General features: G+C 36.1%; 1 protein-coding gene across 2 annotated transcripts; it reads right to left on the bottom strand.

Annotated features, from left to right (window-relative positions):
- Positions 1-413: 413 nt before the first annotated feature.
- On the bottom strand, positions 414-27636 carry TTK (TTK protein kinase). 2 transcript variants are annotated; one of them, XM_066315066.1, is made up of 23 exons: positions 27471-27636; positions 25153-25297; positions 24655-24880; positions 20405-20511; positions 16722-16865; positions 14311-14419; positions 14120-14195; positions 13938-14035; positions 13302-13401; positions 12471-12594; positions 10937-11118; positions 10679-10815; positions 9124-9250; positions 7974-8066; positions 6135-6292; positions 5898-6049; positions 4606-4730; positions 4214-4294; positions 2789-2965; positions 2402-2492; positions 2070-2167; positions 861-982; positions 414-760 (listed from the first exon to the last, which is right to left on the bottom strand). In XM_066315066.1, the coding sequence occupies exons 2-22, from the start codon at positions 25295-25297 to the stop codon at positions 893-895; spliced, it is 2640 nt and encodes an 879-aa protein (XP_066171163.1). In that variant the 5' UTR covers positions 27471-27636; the 3' UTR covers positions 414-760; positions 861-892. The 2 variants fall into 2 exon arrangements, with proteins under 2 accessions (XP_066171163.1, XP_066171161.1); XM_066315064.1 differs by having other exon boundaries at positions 414-982.
- Between the last annotated feature and the right edge of the window lie 229 nt (positions 27637-27865).

Genomic DNA, 27865 nt, shown 5'->3' with positions numbered 1-27865 from the left:
TCACTCTCCCTCTGTAATGTGGAAAATCACAGCTAACCCAAAACAAGGGAGAGCAGGTATGAGCATACACTTGCACCAGAAATGTAATTCAGTTAAAACCTGACCAATCAAATAATAACCATGTAAAATCCACTTCTCTTACATTCAGTGCATTTTAGAGAATGCTTAGTATTAATGCTTTTAAAAATCCAAATTATTAAAAATCTATTTATTACCATTGTGAATCCTGAAAGATTTTCTATTATTTTGAAATTTGAAAAGCAGACTACACTTATAATAGCATTTTTATAACAATAAGAGCCATTTTATTCATGTAAGTTAATACAGTACTGATGATTCCATCATAACACTTAACCACAGGAACAGCTCAAAAACTGGGTGACATTTACATGCATCTATATTGTAACTGGTGGTTTATACAGTGTTCATTTCCTTGTGTCCATCCAAACTGGACATGAGGTATTTGTTAGTAAAGGACAGAACAGAGTAACTCTGTTCATGCCTTAGAAGATGTTTCAAAAGGTATTTCATGTTTTTCACATACATCAATTGGCATTTTTTGGGAACTTTTTTATATTAGCTTCTCATAAGATCTCATCTTAAAAGATTCTCATACAAATTTTTGTACTCCAGACACTGTAGTGCTTTGTAACACAGACCATAATCTCCAAGTAGCCATTGTCATTGCTCAACCCAAGTAGCATGCAAGAAGTGAAAGAGCCCACAGTGAAAAGCATTCAACAAAATTCTTTTTAATGACCTGCAAACATTATCAGAAGAATACAATGAACATATAAAAATGCAAACTTTAGGCTGTATCCTTCTAAAAGCTAGCAGCACAAAATACTTTTTGAACAGACCGGACATCTGTTACCTCCTGAATGGTAGTACATCATTTTGTTGTCCATGTTTTTTGACTCTCAGTTTTTGCAAATGCTGATACATCAAGAGTTTTACCACTGCTGCACTGCTCATATAAAGTCTGAAAGTTAACAAACACACAGGGTATTCAGGTGAACACAGCTGTACTGCACATGGATTCAAACTATATAACAAACATTACCACTTGAAATAATTCATCATATACAGAAATATTCCAAAATTGCTCTGTCAAAAAAATGTAAACACTTAAGACAGCTTAGTTGTACCAGCTATAATGCAGTGCAATGCCTAGAAGAAAATACATGTGCTGACTTAGCAGTGTGGGCAAAGTTATAGACCTTCACAAGTCAGGACAGAATAAATAAGTTGCAGAGATCTAAAACCAAATTTATTAAATGTCTCCGCTATGGAGACACCAGCATGGAAGGAGAGAGTTATTTGTGTACTCAGGGTATGCAAGCTTGACATGAGATCTCAAATGCCCACAAACAGCCACATCACTGTTTTGTTAGAAAAATAGCTACTTGCTCACCCTCACATTTAAAACAGATCAAGTGCAACTAGAAGTGTAAGCACAAACCCCTTCTGATGTAAATAAACACTGATTTTGCTTTCCTCCTCATGAAAGCAGCTTTGCAAGGTCTTATGTATACTTTACCACTATCCTTTCTTCTGAGACACAGGTAGAAAGAACAGAGTTGAAGATTTATCAAGCTTCTCTTTCAAGCAATAAACAGAGAGGCTGCAATACTTCAACACACAGGAACACATTTACACATAGTACTGCATTAACAGTTCAGCAACTTCCAGGAAGCAGAAACAGTTGCAGCCCAAAAATGTGCACACTTAACAGATCAATTTAGGTAATTTTTCCATAGTGAGGGTTCTTAAATTACAAGACCCCCACACAGGGGCAGCTTAAAAGCAAAGCAGATCTACTGGGAGGTGGAAAGGGGGAAAAAAAAACTGTAAAGATTACTGGCATAATTTTCAACCCTTCCAATTCAGAAGAATGTATAGAGATTCTGCTTCCTTGCAAATAAAAGCAAGCACTAAGATATACAATGTTTTTCCATCTACAGCTGAAGACTTTATATATAATGTTTCAGCTTTCACTACCACACGTTCTAACCTTGGTCTGCATGAGCATTTGCTACTATACAAAATAGAAAAGACAATTTACTTACCCTTGCAGCTCTAGAAATAGAATTGGGAGAATTCAAGCCAACAAGCTGGCCAAGGATACGTTTCATTTCCTCTGTTGTTCCTTTTGTATTTGGGACACCTGCAGTTAATTTATAGTTATGCTGAAATTTTATATGTTATCAGTGTAAAAATCCCAAAAACAGTTCTTAAGAGGTTTAAGAATTAAAATATTTAAGTCTTTTCTGAAGCAGACTTAAGCACCAAACAAAACTGAGTCATGCCAACAAGCTCAGAGTAGATCTAAGAGTAAAGCATTTTTTAAAGCATAGTTACAAATACTATTGAATAAAAATGTAATTTAAAATAAATGTACCTGTTTGACAATGACTTTGAATTTGAACATAGGGATGTACCAGCAACTCCGAAACAGAAATTCTCTCTTTAGGATTTCTTATTAAACAGCGCTACAAATGAAAAAAGAGAAAGAATGTTTTGCCTATAAATTGTGAATTGTCCTAGGAATTAACAGTATTTATACTTCGGATGTTGAACCAAGGACTTAGACAGCTTTCAGTATTTACTTAGCTAGTATTAAGCTGAAGAGACTTTAATTGGAAACTACATGAAGCAGCTCTAGCTTCATTCTGCTTTTGGAATAAATCTATTTGTGGAAAAAGTCTCTCAAACACAAGTCAATGTTTAGAAAATATAATTTTAAGTATAGAAAATAATTATTATTTAAATCAAAAGGAACAATTACCTTCAGCACATCTTGAAGATCCTTCTCAGCAATATCTGGGAAGCCTATTTCATAATTTGGATCAACGATAGCATGCATTTTATTGATGTGACTTGTTATATGTTGAAATGGAGTCCTTCCATATGTCATACAGTACAAAATGCAGCCCAGTGACCACACATCACTTTTGGGACTTATCTAATATTATTATTACAAAAAAAAAAAAAAAAAAAAAGAAGATTACTCTCTCCTTAAGAAATTTACCCTTCAGTCAATTTATTATGTAATTGTACAGTTTTCACTGTATAAGACATCTTTGTAACTATTACACAAAATGACCAAGCCAACATGCCATTATCTATAAGACAGTGATGTGGCTTCCTTCACTGATATTCCATAAGAAAACTATTTTTTAATAATGGTATTATTGAAAATCAACTTACTTGAAGAACTAACTTAAAACTAAAGTTAGTCCTTAACAAGTCAAACTGCAGGATTCTAATTTCAGATTTAAAAACAAACACATGTAAAAAAATATTTAAATCCAGGGAAATGGTGACAGATCACAGCTATGTCTCCAAAGTGCAAAGTCTCAATTCAGTTCCTCTGGGTTTGAAGGATTCAGATCCATATTTCAACCATGACACCCAGGCTGTTCATTGCAGGACAATTTTCCATTTCTCCTGTTGAAGCTGAAGCACTTTAAGAGAAGCACAGAGTGGGGAAGGAGAAGGAAGTGGAGAAAGATGCATACAGAGAACCTGACTCCCAGCAGAGTGGTTAGATTTTTGCTTAGATGAACAAGTCTGCACTCTGTTTTAATTTAGAAGTACAAAACAAGGTAAAACTTGCCATCCTTAAAAAAGATATCCACATATTAAAATATTTTATTCTTTATTTAGAAAGATGTTATTTCATTACATAATAATACTTCCATTGAACTGTTAAAAAGTTACTCTTCATGTACATGCAAGTATATCTGGATTTCAAATACTTTTTTCACCAAACCATGTACCCCTCAGTTGAAATTTGACTGCCAGTGTGAAAATGCTCTCCTTTAGTACTTTTCTCATCAATCACATTCCACTGCCCTGGTGATGTTATAAAATTTTCTACAACACAAGATACTCTGTAGCATAGAAAAATTAATAGGATACACTGAACTCATACATGTGGCCCTAAAATGCCCAAGCCTGTGCCTCTGTTTTACTTTCAATTTTACTCATTAATTAAGCACTTACATTTTTCTAAACACCATCTGCCAAATGCTTATATGTAGTTAGGGAGGTAAGGCTTAACCTTCCAACTCTGCACACTATTATCATGGCATAGTAAATTTTCTTACGTTTAAGTTTCAGTGGAAGATTTTGAAAAACAACCAAATCTGAAGACATGTTTGAATTACTTCTTAACATGAAGGAAATGGGAGGGAAAAGATCATACTACCTTAGAACGAGACTTGCCATTTTCCCCATAGGAAGACCTATCTTCTATTGCTTCAGGTGGCATATAATTCATTGTGCCAGCCTAGCCATAAAAATGAAAAAAAATATTCTTTTAAGTAAAGCATGTATTAAATTTAATTCACTTAATAAAAACTTCAATCTCTGTCCCAAAACATTGAAAAGCATCTTGAAAATTTGTTTGCATTAAGGCTGAAGGCCATTATTATTGTGTTCATTAAAAACATGTAAAAATCAATATAGATGAATATTCATATACACATGTAAAACCATTCAGCATAAAATTTCAATAGTAATTGAGGTTATTCAAATTTATCAGCAGGTACTATAGCACTTCACAGAAAAATGGACATGAATTTTCCAGAAGTATTTCACCTGAGAATCTTTAATGATGCTTGTCACATCTGGCTGCATTTGGTTTGCAATGCCGAAGTCAATTAGTTTTAACATTCCATCAACTATCAGAAAGTTTGCTGGTTTCAGATCACTATGAATAATACCTGTAAAAAAGAGTTTAAAGTAAATCCAAATTACTACCATAAGGTTTAGCATTACTCAACTCCAATAACCCTTGCACATAGAGAAGGTGCAGATTGGCTTTTTCTGAGTCTCAGCAGATTTCATAAAAGTGCTTTCATTTCTTCCTAAACAGTTAAGACTTGCAAGAGCTTAGAGTTATAGTTACTACTGACTAAAACCTGCAGGTACTCCAGAACAGCTCCAAGCAATTTGAGTTGCACAGCTTGTCTCACTTTGGGACAGACCCTCCAGCTCTGTGTGCACATGGCCACACTGAACTGCTGCTCTGGAGCAATTCAGTGGCCTGTCCATGCCTGTGGTTCTCTTTAATTAGCTAAGCAGGTATTTAAAATAAAAGAATTATATTGCTTAGTCTGATTAAAGGTACCATTCACTGAGGAGTATACACAACTGACTTCTCACAAATTCTACTTGCACAATTTAACATGAATTTTGGTTACTATACCAATCTATCTTGATATTTTAAAAAAGTGTCTTTTTTCAAAACATCACATGTATGTATGTACCCTGAATTTCAGTAGGTTTTGCTCTTTGCTATATTATTGAATGGTCTGGTCCTGAAAATAAGTGATGCTTTTTGCTATATGTACTAGTTTTCAACTTCATTATTAGGAAAAGATCCAAGTCTGCCCTCTTCTCCTTTATGATATACAGACAGAATAATGATGCATACACTTTAACTATATAAGATGAGAGGAAGGCCTGAAGAACTCTAGGAAAAAGCTGAAACATTTTGTCAAAGTCAAGATGGCAGAGCCCTCATTAATGTCAAAGCTACTTCTGTAGAGTGAGTGGCTAAAATTTGAGTCTAACAGAACAAGTGGAATTGGGAGTATACCATGTAGTCCAAAACAGAAAATATTTTCTGTCTGTTGAAGGAAAATAGCATTACATAAACAGTAATATTTGTGAGACCCTTCTTAAGTTAGCTAAGTCTACCTCTGGATCAAGATTTACCTTGGTTTTTTGCTTCACTTTTTTTTTTCCTTTTTAATACAGTAAATACCCATCTTTGAAGATCACTGGGATTACACCAACACTAAACACAATACCACCTCCAAAATTAAACCAGATCCATATTATCTGCCATCTATCCTATACAAATACCTAGAATTATTTAAGAATACCATATTCATGGATTGTGTGAACAGCTTCCAGCATATTTTTCCAATAGCTCTTTCGTTCCAGTGGGTCCATCCTTTTTTTCTTTTTAAGCCAGCTGTTGAGATCAATATTTCCACACTCCATTACCATGTAGATATGTTGATCAGTGATTTCACTAAAAATAAAATACGTAAGTTAGAAGTGAAGAAAATACCTTTGTATTGAGAAATACTGATTAAATAAAGTTAGTATTTACTCACTAGCCATAAAGGCGGATGATCTTATCACTATGTTGTTGCAGTTTACTCAAATGAGCAATTTCATTCTTATAGCTCTCAACAGTCTGTTGATCAGCTTCCTCTAGATTGACATATTTGACAGCATATAGCTGCTTCTTGTCATTGAGTACTTGAAAGACCTGCAAAACAGTATCTGTTAACTTCACTCATCCTTAAATCTGATTTATTATGGTCCTTCGCTGCAACTCAGCCAGAATACCAAAGAAGTCTACCTTTTCAAAAGGAAGAAACAATACAAAGAAATTCATACAAGTCAGCATGGAAAAAAAAAAACCCAAGAAAGAAGACACCAGTTAAAACAGAAACAACCCTCTATCAGGAGCTATTTTGGTGCCATATTACATTTCACAAGGTTGATTATGAGTCTGCAGTATTCCTAAGACAAAGATTACAAAATTACACTCCCAGAGATGCAGGTTTGATCTGCCCTCACACATTCATTTTGACACCAAAATCATTTGGAGGCTAGATCACATGGCACATTAGAAGAGGCTGAGAGCATCGAGTCTCATTCAGTCAGTCTCGAGATAAGAAGGCTGCACAAAATCCTATTGCTGTCTTCAGCTATTTAAAGGGAAGGTATGACAGACTCCTCTTGAACCATCAAAGCATGAGATGCAACAGACATAGCTAACAACAAAGAAAATTACAATTGGATATTTTGGGGCTTTTTTCACTGTCATAGTCCAACAGGAAAACTGCTTGTCCGTATAGGCTATGAAATCTCCATCCTTCGCAATACTTAAACACAAAAACCCATGTGTAACATGGTCTATTTTGGTCTTATTTTAATCAGACTACGAGAAAGTGACACACAGAGGTCCCTGGCATCCCACCTCATTCTACAACCATACCCTGGCAACACAGGGACCTCTTCTTTATGGAGCTCCTTGCTGACTGGAAGCTGGCTACTAGTCCAATTGACAAGAAGGATGTGAGGGAAGACCCAGGAAACTACAAACCTGTGGGCCTAACCTCAGTTGCTGGAAAAATTACAGAATATCCTAACTGGGTACTACTGAAATGCAGTGATCAGTCACAAAAAGAAAGATCTCCAAGTAATTAGTTAAATGATCTATCCTTAGGACACACTCTCCTAGAAGTTGTGCTAAAGCACAAGGAGAACAGGGAGGTGATTTGAGGGAGCCATCACTGCTTCAACACATGCAAGTCTGTCAAGCAACCCAGTGGCCTTCAGTGAGAGAGAGAGACTACATCAGTGGACAAGGGAAGAGACAGTGATGTCAGCTATCTGGACTTCTTTAAGGCCTTTAACATAGCCCCCACAGCATCCAGCTAAACTGCTTATGCTGTTAAGAAAGTAAGGAACTATAATAATCTCAAGAGATTTTGGCAGTACTGTTTCCCAAGCTCCTATGACCCCAAATCTCCATGTAGAAAGCAGCTCACTCACTGCTTAAGACATAGCTACAACTTTGTCTCACACAAGTTACAGAAAAGGTTAAGAGATGGTCTGTCTCCTACAGGCTCTCAGTCAACTTTACAAGTCATCCATTTCCCAACAGTGTAATTACACTGCTCTAAACAACATTAGGATGTACACAATGCAGCGCATCTTTTAACAGAAGAGCTGATTCTACCAGGAATTTTAATGCTTACTCTACCATAGAAATTATCTTCAAGAGCAAAAAGTCTAAGCATAGCACTAAACCAGCAAAGTTCTGGATTCCCTGGGTGAAACACAGTGTACATGTTAACACTGCCATTATTAGATGATTTCAAAATGTACTTACAATAGAACTACTACTGTGTAAATGACTACCTAAAGGAGCACCTTACCTTACTTGAGCCTCCACTACCTATTTGCTTTAACACTGTATAAACTCTTCCATTGATGACAAGGCATTCATGTGAAGGTATAGAAGCTGGAACCTGTAGACACACAGAAAAGGTTAAGAAATAAATATTGGTACTTGCAACAGAACTTGAGAGCTCTATTTTTTATTAAGTTTAAATGCTTTAAGTTGTCTTGCTCTTTTTGAGGAAGATAAAGTAGTTTAGAAGCAATAAAGAAACTTCATATTAAAGCCAGATCCCCATATACTGATCATCATTTGGCATGTGACATCATTGAACTCTTGCAAAAGGTGCCAATGCTTTTCATACTGGAAGTTAAGGAAAGGATGTTCTTTAATAAGGCTTCCCAGATCATTAGGACACCACCCTCTTTACATATAACATCAGAAACTACATTATCCAAGAGACTTTCAGTCCCAGCATGAAACTTAAGAGCTTTGCTGAAATCATCTATTTTATTTGAAGCTAATTACTAGCTAGAAGCCTGCAGTACTATGAAGTTGAAACAGCCTGCATTACCCATATCTGCCACACAAAGCCATAGAAAGGCCTCAAGTTTGATTTAATAATTTATTAATAGTCATCCTATGATAGAAAGTTTAAACCTATCCCTCAGTTTTATCTAGAATTTGGAAGGTTCCTACCTGAATGTGCAACACATCTAAGGTAACCCATTTGTACATTATGTCAGGCCACAACAAATGTATGAAAATTTGTGAAATCTAGCAAAAATGGAGGAGAAATGCAATCTTTTACCTCCCACAAACTCATGGGTTTCAACACACATTGCTTCTCTTTATTGGTACTGTAGTGGGTAGCACCATTGTAAAAGCACTGCAGGACAAAAAGGCTCTAATTCATTCCTCTGCCATTAAGGAGGATCTGAAAAGGCTTAGGATGCAGACATAAAGGCCTCAGCATTTTGACAAAATTAAACTGATTTTTCAACACCTGACTTACATCACCTAAATTCAGACATACACATGAAGAAAGTTATTTTGGGAATAATATACTATTTTTCATTCTTCACCCAGGAAGATGAACAGTAACTTCAGATTAAAAAAATATATACACATTTATCTTGCCTGAGGTAGATCTCAAAATATGTACTAAAAAATGACAAAATTGTTACCTGCAAGCCAACTTGATTTTGAAACGGAGTTGCTGGGGTATGTGGTAAATAAAAAGGCAACTGGCTGTAGGGAGTAGAAATTTGACATCCTGGCAGAAACTTGTCCTTTACAACTGGTGTGCTGAAACTAACAAAAGAGATATGAACAATATCTGCATTGGTTGTATTTTTTTAGGATAATTTTAACAAAGTTGAAATCTTCAGTGTTCCTTGAAAGTTAACCCCTCTTGACTAGCAAGAGCCCAAGCCTTCACTTCATTCAAAAATTATCATTATTAAGACCACTTCATTTAGAAGTCCTTTTAGAAATACACTGAAACTACAACATACTTACCAAATACTTTTTAAAAACACAAACTCACTATCTTCAGACAATAGCTGGAACTTCCCAGCAACTGAAAAGTGAAAGAACTATAAAGCTAGAAGAGCTGACTATAATAGAGTGAGCCAGTTACTCTCCTCCAGTTTGTTATTTATTCAAAAACTTTTCAGATTACCTATTTTCAAATAAGCATATTGAGACCGACAACTTCAAAAACCCTCATTATTGCCTTGAGAGCTTTAGCTACACTGTCTATGAGAAGATAGATAATGGATTTAAGAAAACTAAAGATTACAAAAAATCCATTTTTTTAAATTTGTTCTCCTGATGTGTCTACCATCTATTTAGTTATATTTCTGAACATACTTTGTTTTTCCCTGCTGTATTTAAAGAAACTAATGCCAAGATTCAAACGGGAAAAGACTGTATATAACTAAGATTTATTTGGCAGAGTAAAAATCACAGAAGTTAAAAAAAAAGGACAAAACCAGTCCAAAGCATGGGGTTTTTTTGAATACAGAAACACTCAGCAATTCTGCATATTTACCATGTACATACAAACTAAGTAAAGGGAATCTAATCAAAGAGTATTATCAAGTCCCTTCACGGAATTATGTGGTTCACGGCCTACATATATTCTGAATTCAGCAGCCATAGAGACAGAGGTCCTACCAACAGAACTGTGCTTACTGAGCATATAACCTTGACCTATATGATTCATCCTAGGACCTATAAAAACAGTAAGTAATCATATAATTAGAAAGATTTGCCAACACAAGCATAGGGGTTTATGCCTTATTTAAGGTAACATGGATAAACAAATGCTATAATTTATTAACATAAGTGCTTAATTCTGCAAGCCTCTGGATTTCTTAAAGTGCTTTTAAAAAACCTCAGACACTTTCATCACGGAAAATTAAACTGATACATAATTATCAACCTAAAAAGCCTGTCAGCCACATAAAAAAAGTTATCCAAAAGGAAGTGTCATGCAGCAGGGATCAGTAAAAAAGGTAAATGCTCTCTAAGGACTTACTGATTTGATGGCAAACATTCAAATGCTGAAAAGCTGCCCAAAAAGGCAACGCTCCTTAAATGCAATCAGAATCTCAAAATCATGCACTTTACAGAAGCACTTGGAATATTTGCTATCTAAACAGAAAAATCTAAGGAACCCTGTAAAAATCTGCTTAAGTTTTTCCAGAGAGACTAGAGATGTTACAACAGGCTTACCAGGCCATATAGTCATTAGGTGTGGTGCTTGGTGGTCCATAAATGTGTGATGGGTCACTTTTCTTAGAACCAGCATCTGGTGGCGATAATCGTCTTGAAACAGGATGACCACACTGCTCAAGGTTCATTTGTTTTCCCTATAAAGGGCAAAGCAAGATATATCACACAAGGAGCTGCAATTAAGAACACAGAAATAATTTCTCCAACGTGAGAAGGCTGCCGCTAGCACACATGTAGTACATATTTTTGTTACTTTACCTCACCATAGCAGCTTTTCTGTGACACTTCTGGAGTTGGCATTTTTTTCCTGGCGTTCACACAGTTTTGTTTAATCTGCTCCAACTGCTTTCTATAGCTTTCACCAAAACTACATCGTTGCTGTTGACTTTCCAGACTCCTGAGCTCTGGTACCTTCAGCTCCACATGCTGAACTTTATTTTCTGGGGGGGGGGGGGGGGGGGGGGGGGGGGAAGGAAACCCACAAGTCATAAAAATGATTCAATATTTGAAAAGTTCCTAGAATAATTTTACCTCATTTTCTAGATCAGACTAAAACACATATGATTTACTGGAATTAGGCCTTAAACACTAATGAAGTCCTCAGGCTCCCTATTCAATTCAGTGTAATAAAATGGGATCTTTCTTCAAAATCTTAGGATAATACTGTAACAGTAACACAGATGCAACTGTTTCCTTCACCAACACATGCAATAGGAGTACCTTCATAAACTGCACTACAACATTCCAGGATATTGAGCAGGTTTATAAAGCACTGAAGATAAGTATTACCATACTCTAAATTAGAAGTCTGTTTTCTGTGACAATAGGCAAACTTATAATTCAGTGTAATGAACGCAGAGGGCTAAAGGGACTTGCCACCCTGTCTCCTGGTTACTTTTGCACAGGTAGTACAAGAGTGAGATGGTGGGATGTGACAGTGCAGGCTGCAAACAGCACAGCTTAAGAGTGTTCCTTCACAAGCTTGAAAAGTTTTCAAGTTACTAGAGAGCAGCATCCCATGCTTAGCAGCTTAGTCCAATTCAGCTGCTGAAGGACTGAACTACCTCAACCTGCATCTCACCTGGAAACACGAATGAAGCACAAACAAGGCAAGTATGACATGAAACCCAAACTGTTCCGAATGCATATCAGTGGGAAAAGTTCGCTGGGGGGCTGAGGGGACACTGAAGTTGAAAAACCACCATTTTTCAACTGAAATGTTTCTTTCCTACAATACACATGTACTTATACAATCCTAAATCAAACTTACAATATTAAACATTTTCACCTAAATTTTTCAGCAGGATGAGAAAGCCACTTAGTGATTTCACCAGCTTTCTGATGAAACACTGATGTAGCAAGTAACCACAGGTTAGTACATGTGTTCCGTACTCCATCAAGCTGGTAAATAATTAGTAAAAGGCTTCTAGATTTTCCTAGCCCTGAAATCCTTGCTGTAAATCCAAGTTGGTTGGTACCAATTTTCCAACCAATTTTCCAGAAAGACAACATAACCTCATGCCAATCTCTATTTCTAGCTTACTTCACACAACAGTCAAAATCCATGTATTGATAAATACTTCCCTAGATATTGGGTTACTTCTGAAATACACCAAAACTGACTTTTTTAAAAGAACTTTAAGAACAATTCTCCAGAAGTTAATAATGCAGTAACTTCCACCTTTTGAAAAACATTTTATTTAGCAGTGCATTTTTAAAAAAATAATACAGAACAGAACATTTTCAATGCTTATTCTATTTCAAATTACTCAGACTTGACATTAATAATTACCTCCTCTTTTTGTCACAAGACTTGCATCCACTTTGGTTTTGAGAGTTATAGTTGAATTGGTAGCTGTTTCTGAGCTGCCCTCATCCAACATCTGCAACTGTAAAGCTGCTTTTTCTTGTAAGGACTAAAGAACATAAAAAGCATCTTAAAAAATAATCAAAGGAAAACTCATGAGTAGTATCCAAAGGACATTTCCTTAACGTAATTAAATGGCAGGTGCACCACAAAGCAAACATGCATCAGGGAACTGTGCAGGTTCCACAGACAAGTATTACTGATGCTATTTTAAACTAGATCAACATGTCGAATTTCAATAATCCAGTTTCTATAATAAAGGCCTAAATGCCTTCTATTCTGGAATTTTCTTTTAGGGAGATGAAGACATGAAAATGTAACACATAATAATGCAAGATATATATTTTTGATGGAAACATATCTCTATTAAAAGCTGTAATTTATAGCTCCACAGAGCACTATAACTTAGTTGAATGGACTTCATTAAATAGGGTACTTCCTACGGTAAAATTCATGACTACAGCTGAAAGAGGTCCTGTAGTAAAGTTGAAGTCTGTTTATCTCCTCTTCATAAATGATATTCCTAACACCACTCTCATTGCTCCCATCAGGTGTACTGTGCAGAGAAAACTTTTTTAATGCCCTATTATGCATAACAGTTTTCAAGTTTAAAAGCCACAATGAATACTTCTATCCACAAATGATCACTTAAAGGGAAACTATTATTTCTTGCTTGCATTGCAAAGGTGTTACTTTTACTAATATCATAGAACAGGTAGAGTACTTTTTATGTATTTAAAAAAACATTTAAGTCACCTGCAAATCTCCCAAGCTGTATGAATTACGGCCACAAGGTTTCGGTTCTGATGGTGGAAAAGGTGCAACAAAGGCTGTTTGTTTGGAGCTAGACGTTTGCCTGTTGAAGTAACATTCCTAATTATATCACATGCCAACACAGTGTGACAATGACCTTTTTTGTTAATCAGCTGAAAAAAGTAGTTGTGTGAAGACTTTTGGCTACAAGCTTTAAATATACAGAAAAGCAGGTCCACTCAGACAGCAAAGTGAGAAATAATACAAAGAAATCCTACAAAATGAGACTTTAAAAATATTTTGAAAGTTAAAAGCCCATCTAAGCTGTTATTTTAAAAACTGGACTACATGAACATAAAGATACTTTGAACTAAATTTATTTCCACTTTAATTTCCATTTCTTTTGAGCTTACTGATTAATTAGAACATGCTTAGTCTTCGCCTTTACATGCTTTCATACAGAGAATCTATGTAGTAAGATTCAAAGTAAGATACTGCAGTACCTGCTGCAACTATAATGGCTGTTTGTCTCTATCCTTCAAGTCAAATTTAACATTAACATCGGACATTTCCAATAAAAGTGCTACTGAAAAGGAGTATTAAAATCTGTTGTGCTGTAGGTAAACCAAATAACCATACCTCTTTATAACACCAGGAGTGAGTGGGACATCTGAATCCTCCATGTCATCACCATCATCAGACACGAGGGTAAGAGGAATCCTCCCAAATGGGCAAATCTTAGAGCAAATTCAAAAGTTATCAGGTGAGTAAAGCAGAATAAAAAGTTTAGAAGATTTTAAAGAAAATGTTACATATTTTACCTGGTTAGATTTGTTTAGTGGTCTCACTGGATTGTGGTAATTAACTAGGGCACCCAGTTCCTGTGACTTCTCTTCCCTAAAAGAAAAAACAAACTCAAAACCCACAAAACAAAACACAACACTGTAGTGTGCGTGTTTGGTTTTGGTTTAAATTATGTTTTAAGACATTAAATAAGAAATTAAGACATTACCTAAATAAAGATCTGGCAACAGTAGAAGAATTTTCACTAGAATCATTCTTTTTTAAGCTTCTGTGATTTCCACCTATATTCTGAAGTCCAGACTCCTGTGTGCTTGATACTGTAGGGGAAAATAGCTAGAATTATTCAGATCATATCAGAAAAATTCAACTAAATTATTCTAAGCAATTACCTGAGTTAAATTAAACCATCTGACTTCACTGATAGCAAAATCAGAGTGGCAAATAAGCTGTGCAAGGTCAGGGAGTATCAAGACAGGCAATAGCAAACAGCCCATTCACCAGCCCCATCTTAATCCAGAAGAGAATCTTGCTTGATTATTGAAGATTTAGCTGAAGTTTTATGAAGTTGTACATGAATCTTAAAATGAAATGCCCAGTCAACTTAATAAATTTTGTGAAAGAACATATTTCAGATATACTTTATGGCAAATACAACCAGAAATCAAGTTATTTGAAAAGTCATTCTAGAACCTCAAACCCACAAATAAACAGTTCAGAACAACACTGTCTTCTGTATTACTTTTTCCTACAGAAAAAGGAAAGGTCATTTCTCAGAGACAAAGAAACCACAAGAACTCAGAATATACTAATGAAAATGTATCAACACCTTAACGAACACACATCCATGTAACAATAGGTTAATTTTTTTTCTTTTAGGGAACAATGTGGAGTACAAGCTATTTTAAGCACCTTCAAATGAACAATCTCTTCAACTCAGCTATTTTCCTGACAAATCCTTTTTTAAAAATTTAAATTAATATCTGGTTATTTTTATTAAGATCTCTTCAATGCTACATGATTTTTTTTTTTTAAAGAGACACCAAAGAACATAGCTAAAAAAAAAAATCAAAGGCAACAGGAAGTATTCAATGCCAGGTTGAATGGTGCTTTGAGCAACCTGGTCTAGTGGAAGGTGTTCTTGCCCATAGCAGGGGGGTAGAACTAGACAAACTTTCATGCCCCTTCCAATCCAATCCATTCAAAGATTTTAAGATAATATATAATATGATCTTCTAGATTACATAGGCTTTGTGTCCCATCAGTGTAGGAAATTATCTGCTTGACCCACAAGATTGATGGCTACCCACAGCCTTCCAAGAAGCTACAATTTAAGGACTTTTTTAATATAGCACTTAACATTTTTAAATTTGTATCAGTTAAAAAAAAATGAACTTTACTTTTCTTTTGAATTCTCCCACATCCCTCTTCTACTTTCAGCCAGAAGTCAGACTTCTGGTAGATGAACAGTGCAGTATTGGTTATTTCTAGTACTTACTGTTTTACAAACTACTTATGCCAATGGACTGAATCACTCATGTAAATAACACAAATGCCTCAATGCACAGTGTAGTTTTATTACCAACCCAAGACCATCACCATCTCACAAATGCATCCCATGCTTTTTTTTTCCCCAACAAAGTTGGGGGGGGTTTTTTGGTGGTTTTTTTTTTGTTTGTTTGTTTTGTTTCTTTGTTTTGTTTTGTTTTTTAACCACCAAGCTGGCCACTGGACTCTCACATCTGGCTGGTGATCCACAATACTTTCATTCCTACACAGTCTAAGACAACCTATCTGCTTCTCACAAAACTCCTGACCACAGCTGGACCCCATGACCTAAGGCTTTCCTCCACCCAAAACGATTCTAAAATGGTCCTGCAACCAACATTTCTTAAACACTTAACTACTTTTTCCCAGCCTAATGTGTTTGATTGTACCTGGTATGTCAGATACCTTGGAATGAATACCTAGGCATGAATAAAAGAAAAGAAAAAGGAATTAAACCAAAGGTTTCTGGACTTGATGCACGGTTTGTATTTGCATCACAACACTAACTGTGCATAACTGTACAGAAAGTTTTTGATAATCTTTTGAAGCTGTGAATAAATGCATTTACATATACAGCATTCATTTGGACTGATAAATATATGGGGTTTGTCCAAAATAAAGTTGAAATGGATTCTTTTTCCTAGATTTGACTTCACTGAAATGACTGTCAAAGCTTCCCCAGTCTGTCACACGATACAGAGACTAAACTACACATATATAGGTTGTTTGGAGGTGTATTTGAGTCCTATTTCTTCTCTACCAACAGTAGCTCTTACTTCACACTCAGAGCTGTCAGTCTCTATTACACGCTGCAAATGCCTGTGACAGTCAGAGGAACAACCTCTGTAGAATTACAGAATCTACCATCCCACAGCTCGTGCAAACTACAGTCACTGCACTGAAAATGAAAACCAGCATTGAAGGAATGAGACTCATAATATAGTCAAATATTTCTGCTTATTGGGCAACACAGATTCTGAGTTTGTATCTAGAAGGAACAAAAACTAGTGATTTTTTTCCAGTCTACAATCACAACATGCATAAACGACCAGTATTTTAAGAAACTGCATTTACCTAAAAAGTTCTCCTTCTCCTCATCTGAAAGTAGCTGCATCTTTTTCAAATGTAAGTTTTGCAGAGCAGTTTCCAACAATTCCTGGGGAACAGCAGAGCACTCCACAGCTTTCTGAAGGATCTGCTTACACTTCTTCTCATTTTCTAAGTAGTAAGAAGCAGAATTAGAAATCACAGAAGTAAAAAAACAATTACACTGGGGCAAGGTTTTTTTAGTGAGATGGTTACATTCCTGTTGTCTTATATTCACTTTGCGAGTGCTATGAAGCCACTGTTCATTAGGGACACCTCCCCTTACATTGCCATTTTAAGGAACCTGCTTGGAAAGTTACAAGCGAATTACACAAGTCAATTTCTCACAATAAATTGAACACCAAGTCACAAAATATGCATTCTAAGTAATTTTTAGTGTTATAGGAACTGTAAGAAAATTCTAAAATCCATTTTTTTCATGTAGTAGCAGCAAGAAAATACAACCTGTATTGACTTCCATTTACATCTGACCCGGTAAAAATTTTATTATGCATATATTATAAAACATCCTTAATGAACTTCATAAAAATGAAATTTAAAAAGAGCTGTTAAATAAAACACCACTACTCTGGACAGCATTACAGTTAAGAAAAGAGGAGAGAAAAGCAAGGATATTTTTCATTATAGTTTTAGACATTACCAAATGCTATAAACAGAACTTTGAAGAGAGATGGGATGGGAAACAGAGTCTGTTACCAAAACACACTGAAGCTGTCAATTTACATATGTAAAGACATACACAGGCATCTATAAGAAAGAGTCAAATAAGGAAAATAAAGTGTACTGTAACCACAACACTTTATTTGGTTTAAAGAAAAACTGGGCAAAATGATGCAAAAGTTTTGTTACAGCTGTCAATACCCCTGAAACCCCAAATGCCCTTCTTCCTTCATTCCAAAGCAGCAAAACAAACCACCTTGTTTTTATGTTCATGCCATGTATGATATACTTCAGTATTCCTTATAATGTATTACAGTACATTCAAGAGCACCGTGTCCCCTGCACTCAAAACTCCACTTGCAAATGAAGCTGGACATCACTGCTACCTGTAGTTCAGGCTGCTGGAAGTGCAGTGTAGGCATCAGGAACTTACACTCTAAGTAACCTAGTTTAAGTATTTAATGGATGATGTCAAACACCAAAGCAAAGAAGCACCATAACTAGATGAGCTACAATTTCATTTAAGTCAATTTTTTGCTGTATTTGTTAGAATTTGGGGTTTAACCATACAGTCAAATATTGTTTTTTCTCATAAATCATTATCAAAGTCGATAGACTCTCAGCATCTTTAACCAGCATTCTGATTCTACCTTTGCCTATTTTTAGTAACCACACATTGCTTCAACAAGACCTGCTACTCAAAAGTAATTCCTCCTAGTATTACGTGCCGCATTGAGTAAGAAAGAACATGACACCAAAACACGTATGTGAAAAATTAGGTGCTTCATCCCCCTTAAGAGATGAGGATCCAAGGTACAAAATAAAGCCAAAACTATTTCTGAGTTTCAATCCGTCCATCACACCAAAAGCCTGAATCAATCTCCTTGTCATAAGATTTGAAATAGTCAAGAGTAGAGTTTTATCTATGGTCATGAGTTCTGACCAACTCACAGAAATCATCTTCAAGTTCAACACCCAAGTAAAGACAAAACAGCTCCCCATGTGAGATATTTAAATGAACTTATAGTCAGTATTTAAGTTAAAAAAAAAAAAAAAAAAAGCCACAAAGAACAGAATGGCACCTTTATTGTGTCACGCCATTTCCAGATCACTAATATTCAATTATTAAGAAATCAACATCAATTTGCCAAGTCTAATTTCCCAATTTCAACCTGAGCTTTTATCTTGAGCAAAACTGTGAGCTAAGGAAGAGAACGTGCAATTAAGTTTTTCTTAATGCAAAAGAAAATACTGACAAGTGTGCCAAGCACTGCTGAAATCACTGGGATGAAGAAGCAATAAAGCACTACCCTCCTCCTTTCCCTCTGGCCTAAGTGGACACACTGAAGAACAGAACTCCTAAGTAACAATTTACAACTCACATGTTCAACTAATCCTCTTTGAAGCACCCAGCAGGGACACTGTAGCTTCTTACACATTACCAAAGGACACCTAGATCAGCTCAAGGGTAACAGATACAAATCAGAGAGCACAGGGCAGATAGAACAAAGCCAATCATAAATGGCTTATTTCCTTTGGGATTAGAACTTCATTTTAGGTTGATTACTTGCTGTCAAAGTAAGATAAACTATTGCATGAACACATCCCATAGCTACAGATGAATGTAGTCACTGGTAACCTGCAGCAACATTTCTACACTTTATTAAATTACACAATAGGTTTTATTACACTTATTTAACAATATCTTTGTTATTGCAGTATTAGTGTTTAATTATCTGTTTAAATAAATATCCAGTCCTCACTAAATAAATTATTAGTTTCTTTTTACTACTGTTTAGAAGTTCAATACCACAAGTTTATATTAGAATAAGACTGGTCAAATAACTGACTTATGCATAACACAGAAACTGTGTAATTTCAAGACACAAACATACAGGTTTTTGTCTTTTTTTTTCCCATCCTGTACAGGAATCATTCATAAATATAACATGTACTTCACGGGGGGGCAGCTGGTTCACAGCCTTTCCTGTTCCAATGACAATCAATTTATCAGTTAAGAAAAACTGGAAAATCTGAGATGACAAATGAGCATCTACTTATGGATTTTAACAAAATGGCTTTGCCTCATGCACTACACTTTGAACATCTAAACTGAATCCTAAAATACAGTTAAAAAGTAGTACTGAAGGGAAAATGTATAGACAAAACCACTATCAGTGGAAAATAAAGAGAAATAAAAAAAGAAGGAACTAGGAAAATGTATTTAGAATTTGTTTAAAGTGTAGACTAGACAGATTAATTTATTTAGTATAGCTAACTTTCTCATACAAGGCAGTATACAACAACTTGCATGATACTGAAAAAAATGAAGGAAAACAAATCACATAAATCTTAAACCATATCCATCAAGTCTTTTCCATTCAAATAAGAAAACAGCTTTCATGGAATGTGCTTGTCTTTACAGAGCAAACTGCCAAAGGAAGAAAGAAACAGGGTGACACAGGTCACTGTTCAAATCACCCATAGAAATGAAAGACACCAAAACTACAAGCCTGTGGGCAACCAACACAGCATTGCTAGCAACAACCAGGGCAACCAAACTGCACATTGACAGTGTATTTTGGTTTAATAAAAACCATACACAATCTACAGATGCCATTTGGAAGAAGACAGAATGTCTTCCACAAGCAAGCAAAGTGTTTGAGCCTCACTTTTCATTGCAGGAAGAGCCTTACTCAAAAGCCTTCACTGCAAGATCTAAATTAGAAAAGTAGAAACCAATAACAATTTTCACCTGGTTTGAAAGTTTTTCTAAAACAGAAAAAAAATGAACTGTGCATAATGAACACATGTTCTCAGTCAATTTCAATTCCAAACAAACAAAAAAAAAAAAAAAAAAAAAAAAAACACCACTTTTTTTTCCTTTCTGATTCAATACCTATCAGTTTCCTTACAAATTATATACAGGAGCACAAGTTTAAACAACAAAACTGAGAACTACACAGAACAGCAACACCAAATTTACACACCTTGTGAAAGCTCAAACTGTGCAAAAGCCACGTGCACAAAAGCAAATTTCTTGCAGTTTAGTCTGGCCAGATGAAATTGATCTCGTGCCTCCTCTGGGTCTTGAAGACTGTAAAGACAGCACATTCATAGTTATACAAGGTGATGAGCCTGAAGAGGATGAAGTTCTGTGTGCTGGATAAAGCCTTTAAATAACTTCGAAAAATACGTTAACCTATAGGTTAAAATTTTCCTCTTTCTTAGAGCAATCAGTGAACTACAAATAAGCAAAGAATTTTAAGTTCTAATAATTGAAAGACGTCAAGCTGAACCTTTCCAAAACTCAAAGGACTCAATCCTTAATCACTTTCACATTTCATAGTTCATTTACTTTAGGCAAATTTTAATCTTAGTGTTACATTCAGCCATAGATTGCTGAGCAGGTTAATGCTTACTCACAGCACACCAACATTTAAATATTCAAGACCAACTACAGCTGATGCAAATAACAGTCAAGATACAAAAGGCCTAAATCTACATCACTATGAAATACATTAATGTTACATTTCAACTGACATTAAAAAAAAGGAGCTTAACACTTTTATCAGTAACATCCATAATCAAAAGATAACAGAATTCTTTCCTAAGTTCCCCATTGGCTCAATAGGTATGAAAAGGTACCACTTAGAAGTGGGAAGAGCGAAAGATTTATGACCATGGTTCAAAATAAAAGTGCAGAAAAATACAACATGAAAAGGACCATATTTTCAGTAGAACTCCGTGGAATTTTGAATCAAAGAAGTTTCTGATAGTTTAGGCATGTTACTTGACTCATGTAGGTTTACTGAACTCAGCTTTGATCATCCAAAGCAATAGCACAGGCACAGAATAACCCATCTGCAGGCAAAGTCTGAGCCAGAAAAATAAAGCCATAATGTATTACACTCACTCTCAAAGAGTTAAATTTTAAGCTCCTGTAGAAAGCAGCAACAGCTTAGGTAGCAATATGCAGAAAAATACTTAATGCTAGCAATAGGCACTGAGTGCCACACGCTTGGTGGCACTGTGCTACAGCTAGAAGCATTCCACAGGAGCAAGCCTGGCACTGCTGATGTACAATACAGATAATCATAGAAGCACTGTCTGTGTGTCAGAGCACACTCAAGGGTTCTTCAGACAACCTTGGTATCATATAAGGTCAAAAGGTATTGGCACAGCCAGATTGCAGCTAAAGATACCGGGACAAAAAAGGTCCAGTGCCAAGAATGGAATAATCCAGTTTTTCACCTAAAGGTTGGGCAGAGATGTGACTGAGAGCAGGCTGGGGAGAACGACTTGGGGATGAGGGCTGATGAAAAAGTCAACATGAGCCAGCTGTGTGTGCTTGGAGCCCAGGAGCCAAAGGCAGTCTTGGACTGCATCAAAAGGAGCTTGGTCAGCAGGTCGGAGGAGGTGATTGTGCCCCTCTGCTCTTGGGAGATCCCACCTGAGGCACTGCACTGAGCTCCCAACATAAACAGGATAAGGAGCTGTTGGCACAAGCCCAGACAAGGGCCACAAAGATGATTAGGAGCTGGAGCACCTCTCCTGTGAGGATGGGCTGGGAAAGTTGGGGCTGTTCAGCTGGAGAGGGTCACATGAAGACCTCATTGCAAACTTCCAGTGTCTGAAGGGTGCCTGCAGGGAAGCTGGAAAGGGACTTATTGGTCAGGAACTGTAGTGGTAGAACTAGGAAAAGTGGGTAGAAAATGAAAGAAAATTTTAGGCCAGGTGTTAGGTAAAAATTCTTTACTGTGAGGATGGTGAGACACTGGTCCAGGGAGGTTGCAGATGCCCCAGCCCTGGAAGCATTCAAAACCAGGCTGAAAAGACCTTGAGCGGTTGCTCTAGTCTAGTGAGAGATGTCCCTGCCTACAGCAGGAGGGGTTGGGCTTAGATGTTCTTTTAGATCCATTCCAACCACTTAACATTCTACAATTTACAATCAGAACAAAACATTGCTGATGGGAGTAGCTACTGCTTCTGAAGTTTGTGATGCTGATTTGCTTTTCCACCTTGTTTAGGTGGAATATTTGGGAGAACAGCAAACAATTCCACTGAAAAAGCAAATTTCTTCTCCCACCAAAAGTAGCATCATCAGAGCACCTATCAGTGTCACTTAACTTGCTGTACCAGTATTGCTTTACTTGCAATAGCTAAAAAATAAACGAGAAGCACTCTACAAAGTCATGAGATGAGAGGATTTTCTTTAACAGAAGCTAAAACCAAGAAAAGACAAAATATATAGTACAAACCAACTGCCAGGAATAGAGAAGGTAAGTGTAGAACACCAGGGAAATTTTAAAGAAAGAAATTACGAGCAATGAGAATAAGTTGTGAGCAGTAAATAAACATGCCAAACACAAAAGATCCAAATAAGTAGCCACTTATTTGCAGATTTACTTAATCTCCAACAATCACAGATAAGCAACATTATTTGATTTTTAGGTCCAACCAGCCAAAAGCAATTTCATTGCTGGTGAGATTACACATGTAGTTCATAAATGTAGTTTCATATAAATAATTGATATTATATGCTACTCTGGACAAGGAAGTATTAGCTTATAAAAATTTTTAATAAGCTGGTATCTGAAAGTAATTTCCAAATGAGCAATCATCATTTAGGGAGATGCTTATAGTGAAATTCCAGTGGGATGGATACTATATCAGATTTTGGTGGGCACATTTTTTAAAAGAGGTTTGGAGTGGGTAGTTCATCTTTTTAAAATAAATTTTTATTAGGCATGTCAGGAAACATGACTGATGACATTCGCCAATTAAAAATATGTAGCAGAAAACAAAAAGAGCAGATCTGGGCTACCTGGTGAGATGGGTAGATTCTGTAATGTTGCCTACTAAAGTAGAAGTTATTTTAGTACAGATGTAGAATGCATTTAATAGCAAAACAAGACACACTACTCTCCCAGGAAGGTCCCTAGCGGTTGTAGCAGTAGACAGATAACTGAAGACATTTCAGTGAGACACCATAACTAGAACTGTTCATACAATTAATGCATTAGCAAGCAACTGACAGCACCTTTGGTTTTGCTTTCTGCAATACATCACACAGAATACTGAACACAGCTCTTGCACACATCTTTAAAGTATCCAACTCTAAAACCATGTTCTACAGATCAAGTGAAAATAGGTGCAAGTGATTAGGGAGGTAGGAAATAATATTTCTGAACTTAAAACTCTCCTACAACAAGAACACAGGCGACTTGATCACTATTCAGGAAAACAACTTCCACAAACTAGGATCCAGAAACCTATATTACAGTTTCTGCTCTGAGGAAAAGCAATTAGCCCTTGAATAAGAATACCATCTTGCAATGTATCTCTAAAGTTTTCTGGAAGAGATTCCTTACTCCACTTACACAAAAACACCTTCCCTCTTCAAAATACTAAAGACTCACAAGGTTATTATTCATTCCTGTTTCTCAACAGGAGATTCAACAGATTACTTCCACTGTATGCTTTTAGTAATAGCGATGCAGCAAGATCCGTGCAAATGGCCGTGCAGAGAAACAGACATTTATCAAACTGCAAGATGAAATCATATGCCAAGTCAAATAAGGGAAGAACATACAAGAAAAATATTAGCTACGTTCACTGGAAGATCACCTGCTCAGCTCTAGCTGTTAGATTGTGGCAGTTTAAAACACAGCTCTTCAGCAAAAATATTTGCTGTAATGATATTTCAAGTGACAAAAGAACCCCTTATTAAAAAAATCTAATTATAACCCTGTCTCAAATTATGTCTAAACACATCTGAACAACCACACTGCTCGAATTTGTACTGAATAAAGCAATAAATGACCACAACCAAAACTAATTTTCAAATAATAATGTTCTGAGACATTCTTCCTAAGGCAGCTAATTTAAACAAATTGTGATGTGTCTTTTCTAATAAGAGAAAAAGCATACTAAAATAAAGCTCTCATGCTATTCTCCCTTGTACCTTACATTTAGAACCAAGAAAAAAAGTAGCACGTTGACATCTCTAAATCAAATAGCTCTAAACAATGATGTTTATTAGCATATACAAAAAACACAAGTACTATGGAAACAACAGATAAGCTGACTAACCAAAGCCACTCACCTTCAAGGAACCAGAATGAAAACATCACACTCAAAATGATAATTTGTTGCAGAAAACACTAATGAAACAAGGTATTTTTATCTTAATTCAAAAGCAGAAGGATGAGTTCTCATATTGAAGATTTCTACTTACGCTTTCAACTCAGCAAATCTCACAAGGATGCGAGCATAGCTCTCATCTTGACTATACTTTTCTGCAGGTAAGGCAGCCACTGCTTGACTGTAACGACCAATGAGTCTATTGAGTAGGCTAACATCCATCTGAGGAACACCCTTTTTCTCTAGCTTAAGCAAAAAACATAGCCAATCTTCTGGATTATTTGTTGTCATCATTATTTGATTGACAGTTCCAGAGTTATCTGACAAAAACAAGGAGAGTGATTAAAACAGCAGCAACATGTACAGAAGAAAACACATTTTATAAGTTTTTGTGCAAGACAGTTACTGACTATTTTTTTAAACAAGATTAAAGCAAAGAGCTAAGAAATAAGGAGAGATAAAATTAACTTTGTGGTCATTAATACTGAAGAAACACTAAACTTGAAATCCCTTCAGTTAATGAATGGTTCTTTCACTCAGTCTAGGCTAAGATCTTTTGCATAAGTGGCAATAGAGTAACAAAACCAGTTACCTGTTGTATCAGCTGAGATTTTAGTATAATTAAATTCATCTGTGATGTTCTCTTCATTTCTGTATTTGTTTTTCAAATTTCTGACTCTATTCATGATTGATGTAATCTGCGGCAACCCTCTTTCACTTAGATCTGCCTCCTCCATCTGCAAGGCACAAGGTTAAAAAACAATGAAGTTACTGAAGAACCCTGTTGCAGCTCACTTTGGAATTACCATGGGGAAGCCTCTCATGTATAATTTGGAGCTTGACTCAACCACATTATATAACAAATACTCTATTAAACCTTCATCAATGTAGTTACACAAGTAAACTTATTTGCAGAAGACAACTTGGACAAATAAAATGAATTGGTACTTAACTGATCCACCCAAATCCTAACCCATGCTTCACAGTAGCCCTTTCCAATAAGGGAATTCAGCATTTGAATAAAAGGTGGAGTAGGATGTGTTGCCTGAAATAGCTCCCAGTCTGCTGCATTAAATCACATTCTGTACTCATAATTAGGCTGGCTTTAGTTTAGCACACAGTGTTAATCCAAGCTCCTTGCCACAGGTTACAGCAATTAGTTCTCACAGTGGGCTAAGCAGAAAAGAATTCACACTCTCCTCTGTTCAAAGAACAAAGACAAGTGACACCTATTTTCAAGTTTCTGAAAGGAGGTTTAGAGATTCAAAGACTTTTATAAGAAACTTATGCCAAATCCTCAATGTTCTGACAGCTTATCATCAGCTGAGATAATACAGAAATATAGCTGGGAGATAAGAATCTAGACAATGTGAACAGAGAAAGACTGCTAAAATAAACTAAAAAAAACCCCTAATAATTTCTTCCCTTTTCTGCCTACAATAAACAGCTTTTCATCCATCAATGCTCTTTGCGTTTAATGAACAAGAGAATTCTAATAAAACCGCGGTGAATTTTCAGAGGATTTGATGTCCGAATTACTGTGAGGTTGGGCCCAGAAACAGGGAAAGTAATGCACTTCAGAAAGATTAAATAGGTTCAAAAAAAGATTAAATTTAGTTTTACAGTGAAATGTTGGTCTTTGTTCCTCTTATACTTGTGTATAACAAATCAACAAGTTGCTAGAGGGCTAGAAACTTTGGATCTACTTTTAAGTGAATTATTGCTAGAGAAGGAACTGAATGAGGTTCATCTGCCTTTAACCCTTCTATCTAAAAAACACACCAGGCACCACTCAGGAAATCTCACAAATAATTTTTAGAGCATACTCACCAGAAGCTGGCATGCTTTAGAAGCACCAGGCTCCTAGCTTTCCTCAAGCAAAGACCAGGAATCAGAAAGATTATCATGCCTACAATAGTTTGCTTATACGTCAAAAGTAGGCATATTTTATGTTCATCCTAGACTAGATACGGCCCACCAAGAATACCAAGCCTGCTCCTGGCTATATAGAAGTGTTGTTTTGGAGGTTCAAAACACAGTTTCACTGTGTAAATTCCAAGACAGTCCAGCAAAAGCACCATTTACATTACCACTATGAAGATGCCTTAGCACCTCAAGGGTCTGGAGATACACTCTAATAGCCTCAAGCAAGACTTACAATGAAAAAAGCCCCAAATCCTGTGAAAGCTAAAGACTGTACACTAAATCAATAGTACCTGAAATACTATTTTTTCACCCAAGAGAGACAAATAAAGGAACCCCCCTCTCATTTACATTAAAAAATGTACACTGAATAAATTTTTAACTTCAATGCTTGTTTGGAACTTGCTTTAATATCTATTTCTCCCTCAGAGCAAATTCAGGCTATTCTGAGAGTGGATCTGTAAACTGTCCCATCTTCTGGGGCTCAAGCTGCTAAAAATTCCATAGGCGATTACTATAGCAATCACTGTTCATGTGCCATTCTACAGATGATATTTACTTCATAAAGAAAATTTTAGTACACATGGCCGTTTTGCCTTTTAAAAATACTGTAGAAGGGGCTACAGGAAATCCAAACTGCAAATCACCTCTTTATGGGTAAGAACACTCACAGAGATTCGGTGTTCAACTGTACCCACTCCCTCAAAGTATGATGAGGTCAGCTTCTCCAGAACCTGAAGCACCAAGACAACCAATTGAAATCTACCTCACGTTAAGCAACATCACAATATCTCATTACAACTGTAACTGCTAACAATTCCCAGGGGGATTTTGAATTACTTAAACATAGTCTTTATATTTTCCTCACCAATGTCAAAGGTTCATTATTCTTCCTGCAGTGATAGCTTCCCAAATGCATAGATGAATGGGAAAATAAATTCCTGTATAAATTTGATCTTAAGTCTCAACAATACACATCAAACTTACATTTCTGGTGTGCTGTTTGACTGCTCAAGGTTCAATGTGTTATGGAGAAAAACTCTGCTGAAGAACAGATATGCCTTGTCAAAAAGGTAACGTGGATGAGGGCCAGACTACCTCAGATGATTCCAAGAACCCAAAGGCAAGAAATTATGTTCTCCATCCTGAAGAAGTTCCTGTGTATCAAAAATTGATGGGTTAAGCATTGAAAGCTTATCCTGTAAGCTTTCCTAATCTGCATATCCCAGAAATACAGCTGTCATCACAATTAATAAAACAATTCCTAGTTAGCAATAAAAACAGAACAAATAAAAGCTTAAAGACAACATTTTGAATGAGGAAAAGCACTTCCAAATGTGCCAGCTTGCTCTGATATTCAGAGACTAAAAAGTACACTAAGG

This window comes from Sylvia atricapilla, chromosome 3 (assembly GCF_009819655.1).
Source record: "Sylvia atricapilla isolate bSylAtr1 chromosome 3, bSylAtr1.pri, whole genome shotgun sequence".
In the NCBI taxonomy this organism is placed as follows: domain Eukaryota; kingdom Metazoa; phylum Chordata; class Aves; order Passeriformes; family Sylviidae; genus Sylvia; species Sylvia atricapilla.
Note: the sequence above shows the minus strand (reverse complement) of the source record. Positions and strands in the feature narration are given on the sequence as shown.

What these genes read in the sequence shown, in the direction of transcription:
- TTK (XM_066315064.1), bottom strand. Translation starts at nt 25,297, where the DNA reads ATGGAGGAGGCAGATCTAAGTGAAAGAGGGTTGCCGCAGATTACATCA. An exon ending in ACAGCTTGGGAGATTTGCAG is followed by an intron (nt 12,595 to 13,301) that starts GTGACTTAAATG and finishes TATGTTCTTTAG; the next exon opens with TCCTTACAAGAAAAAGCAGC. An exon ending in TCAAAGTCATTGTCAAACAG is followed by an intron (nt 2,168 to 2,401) that starts GTACATTTATTT and finishes AATTAACTGCAG; the next exon opens with GTGTCCCAAATACAAAAGGA.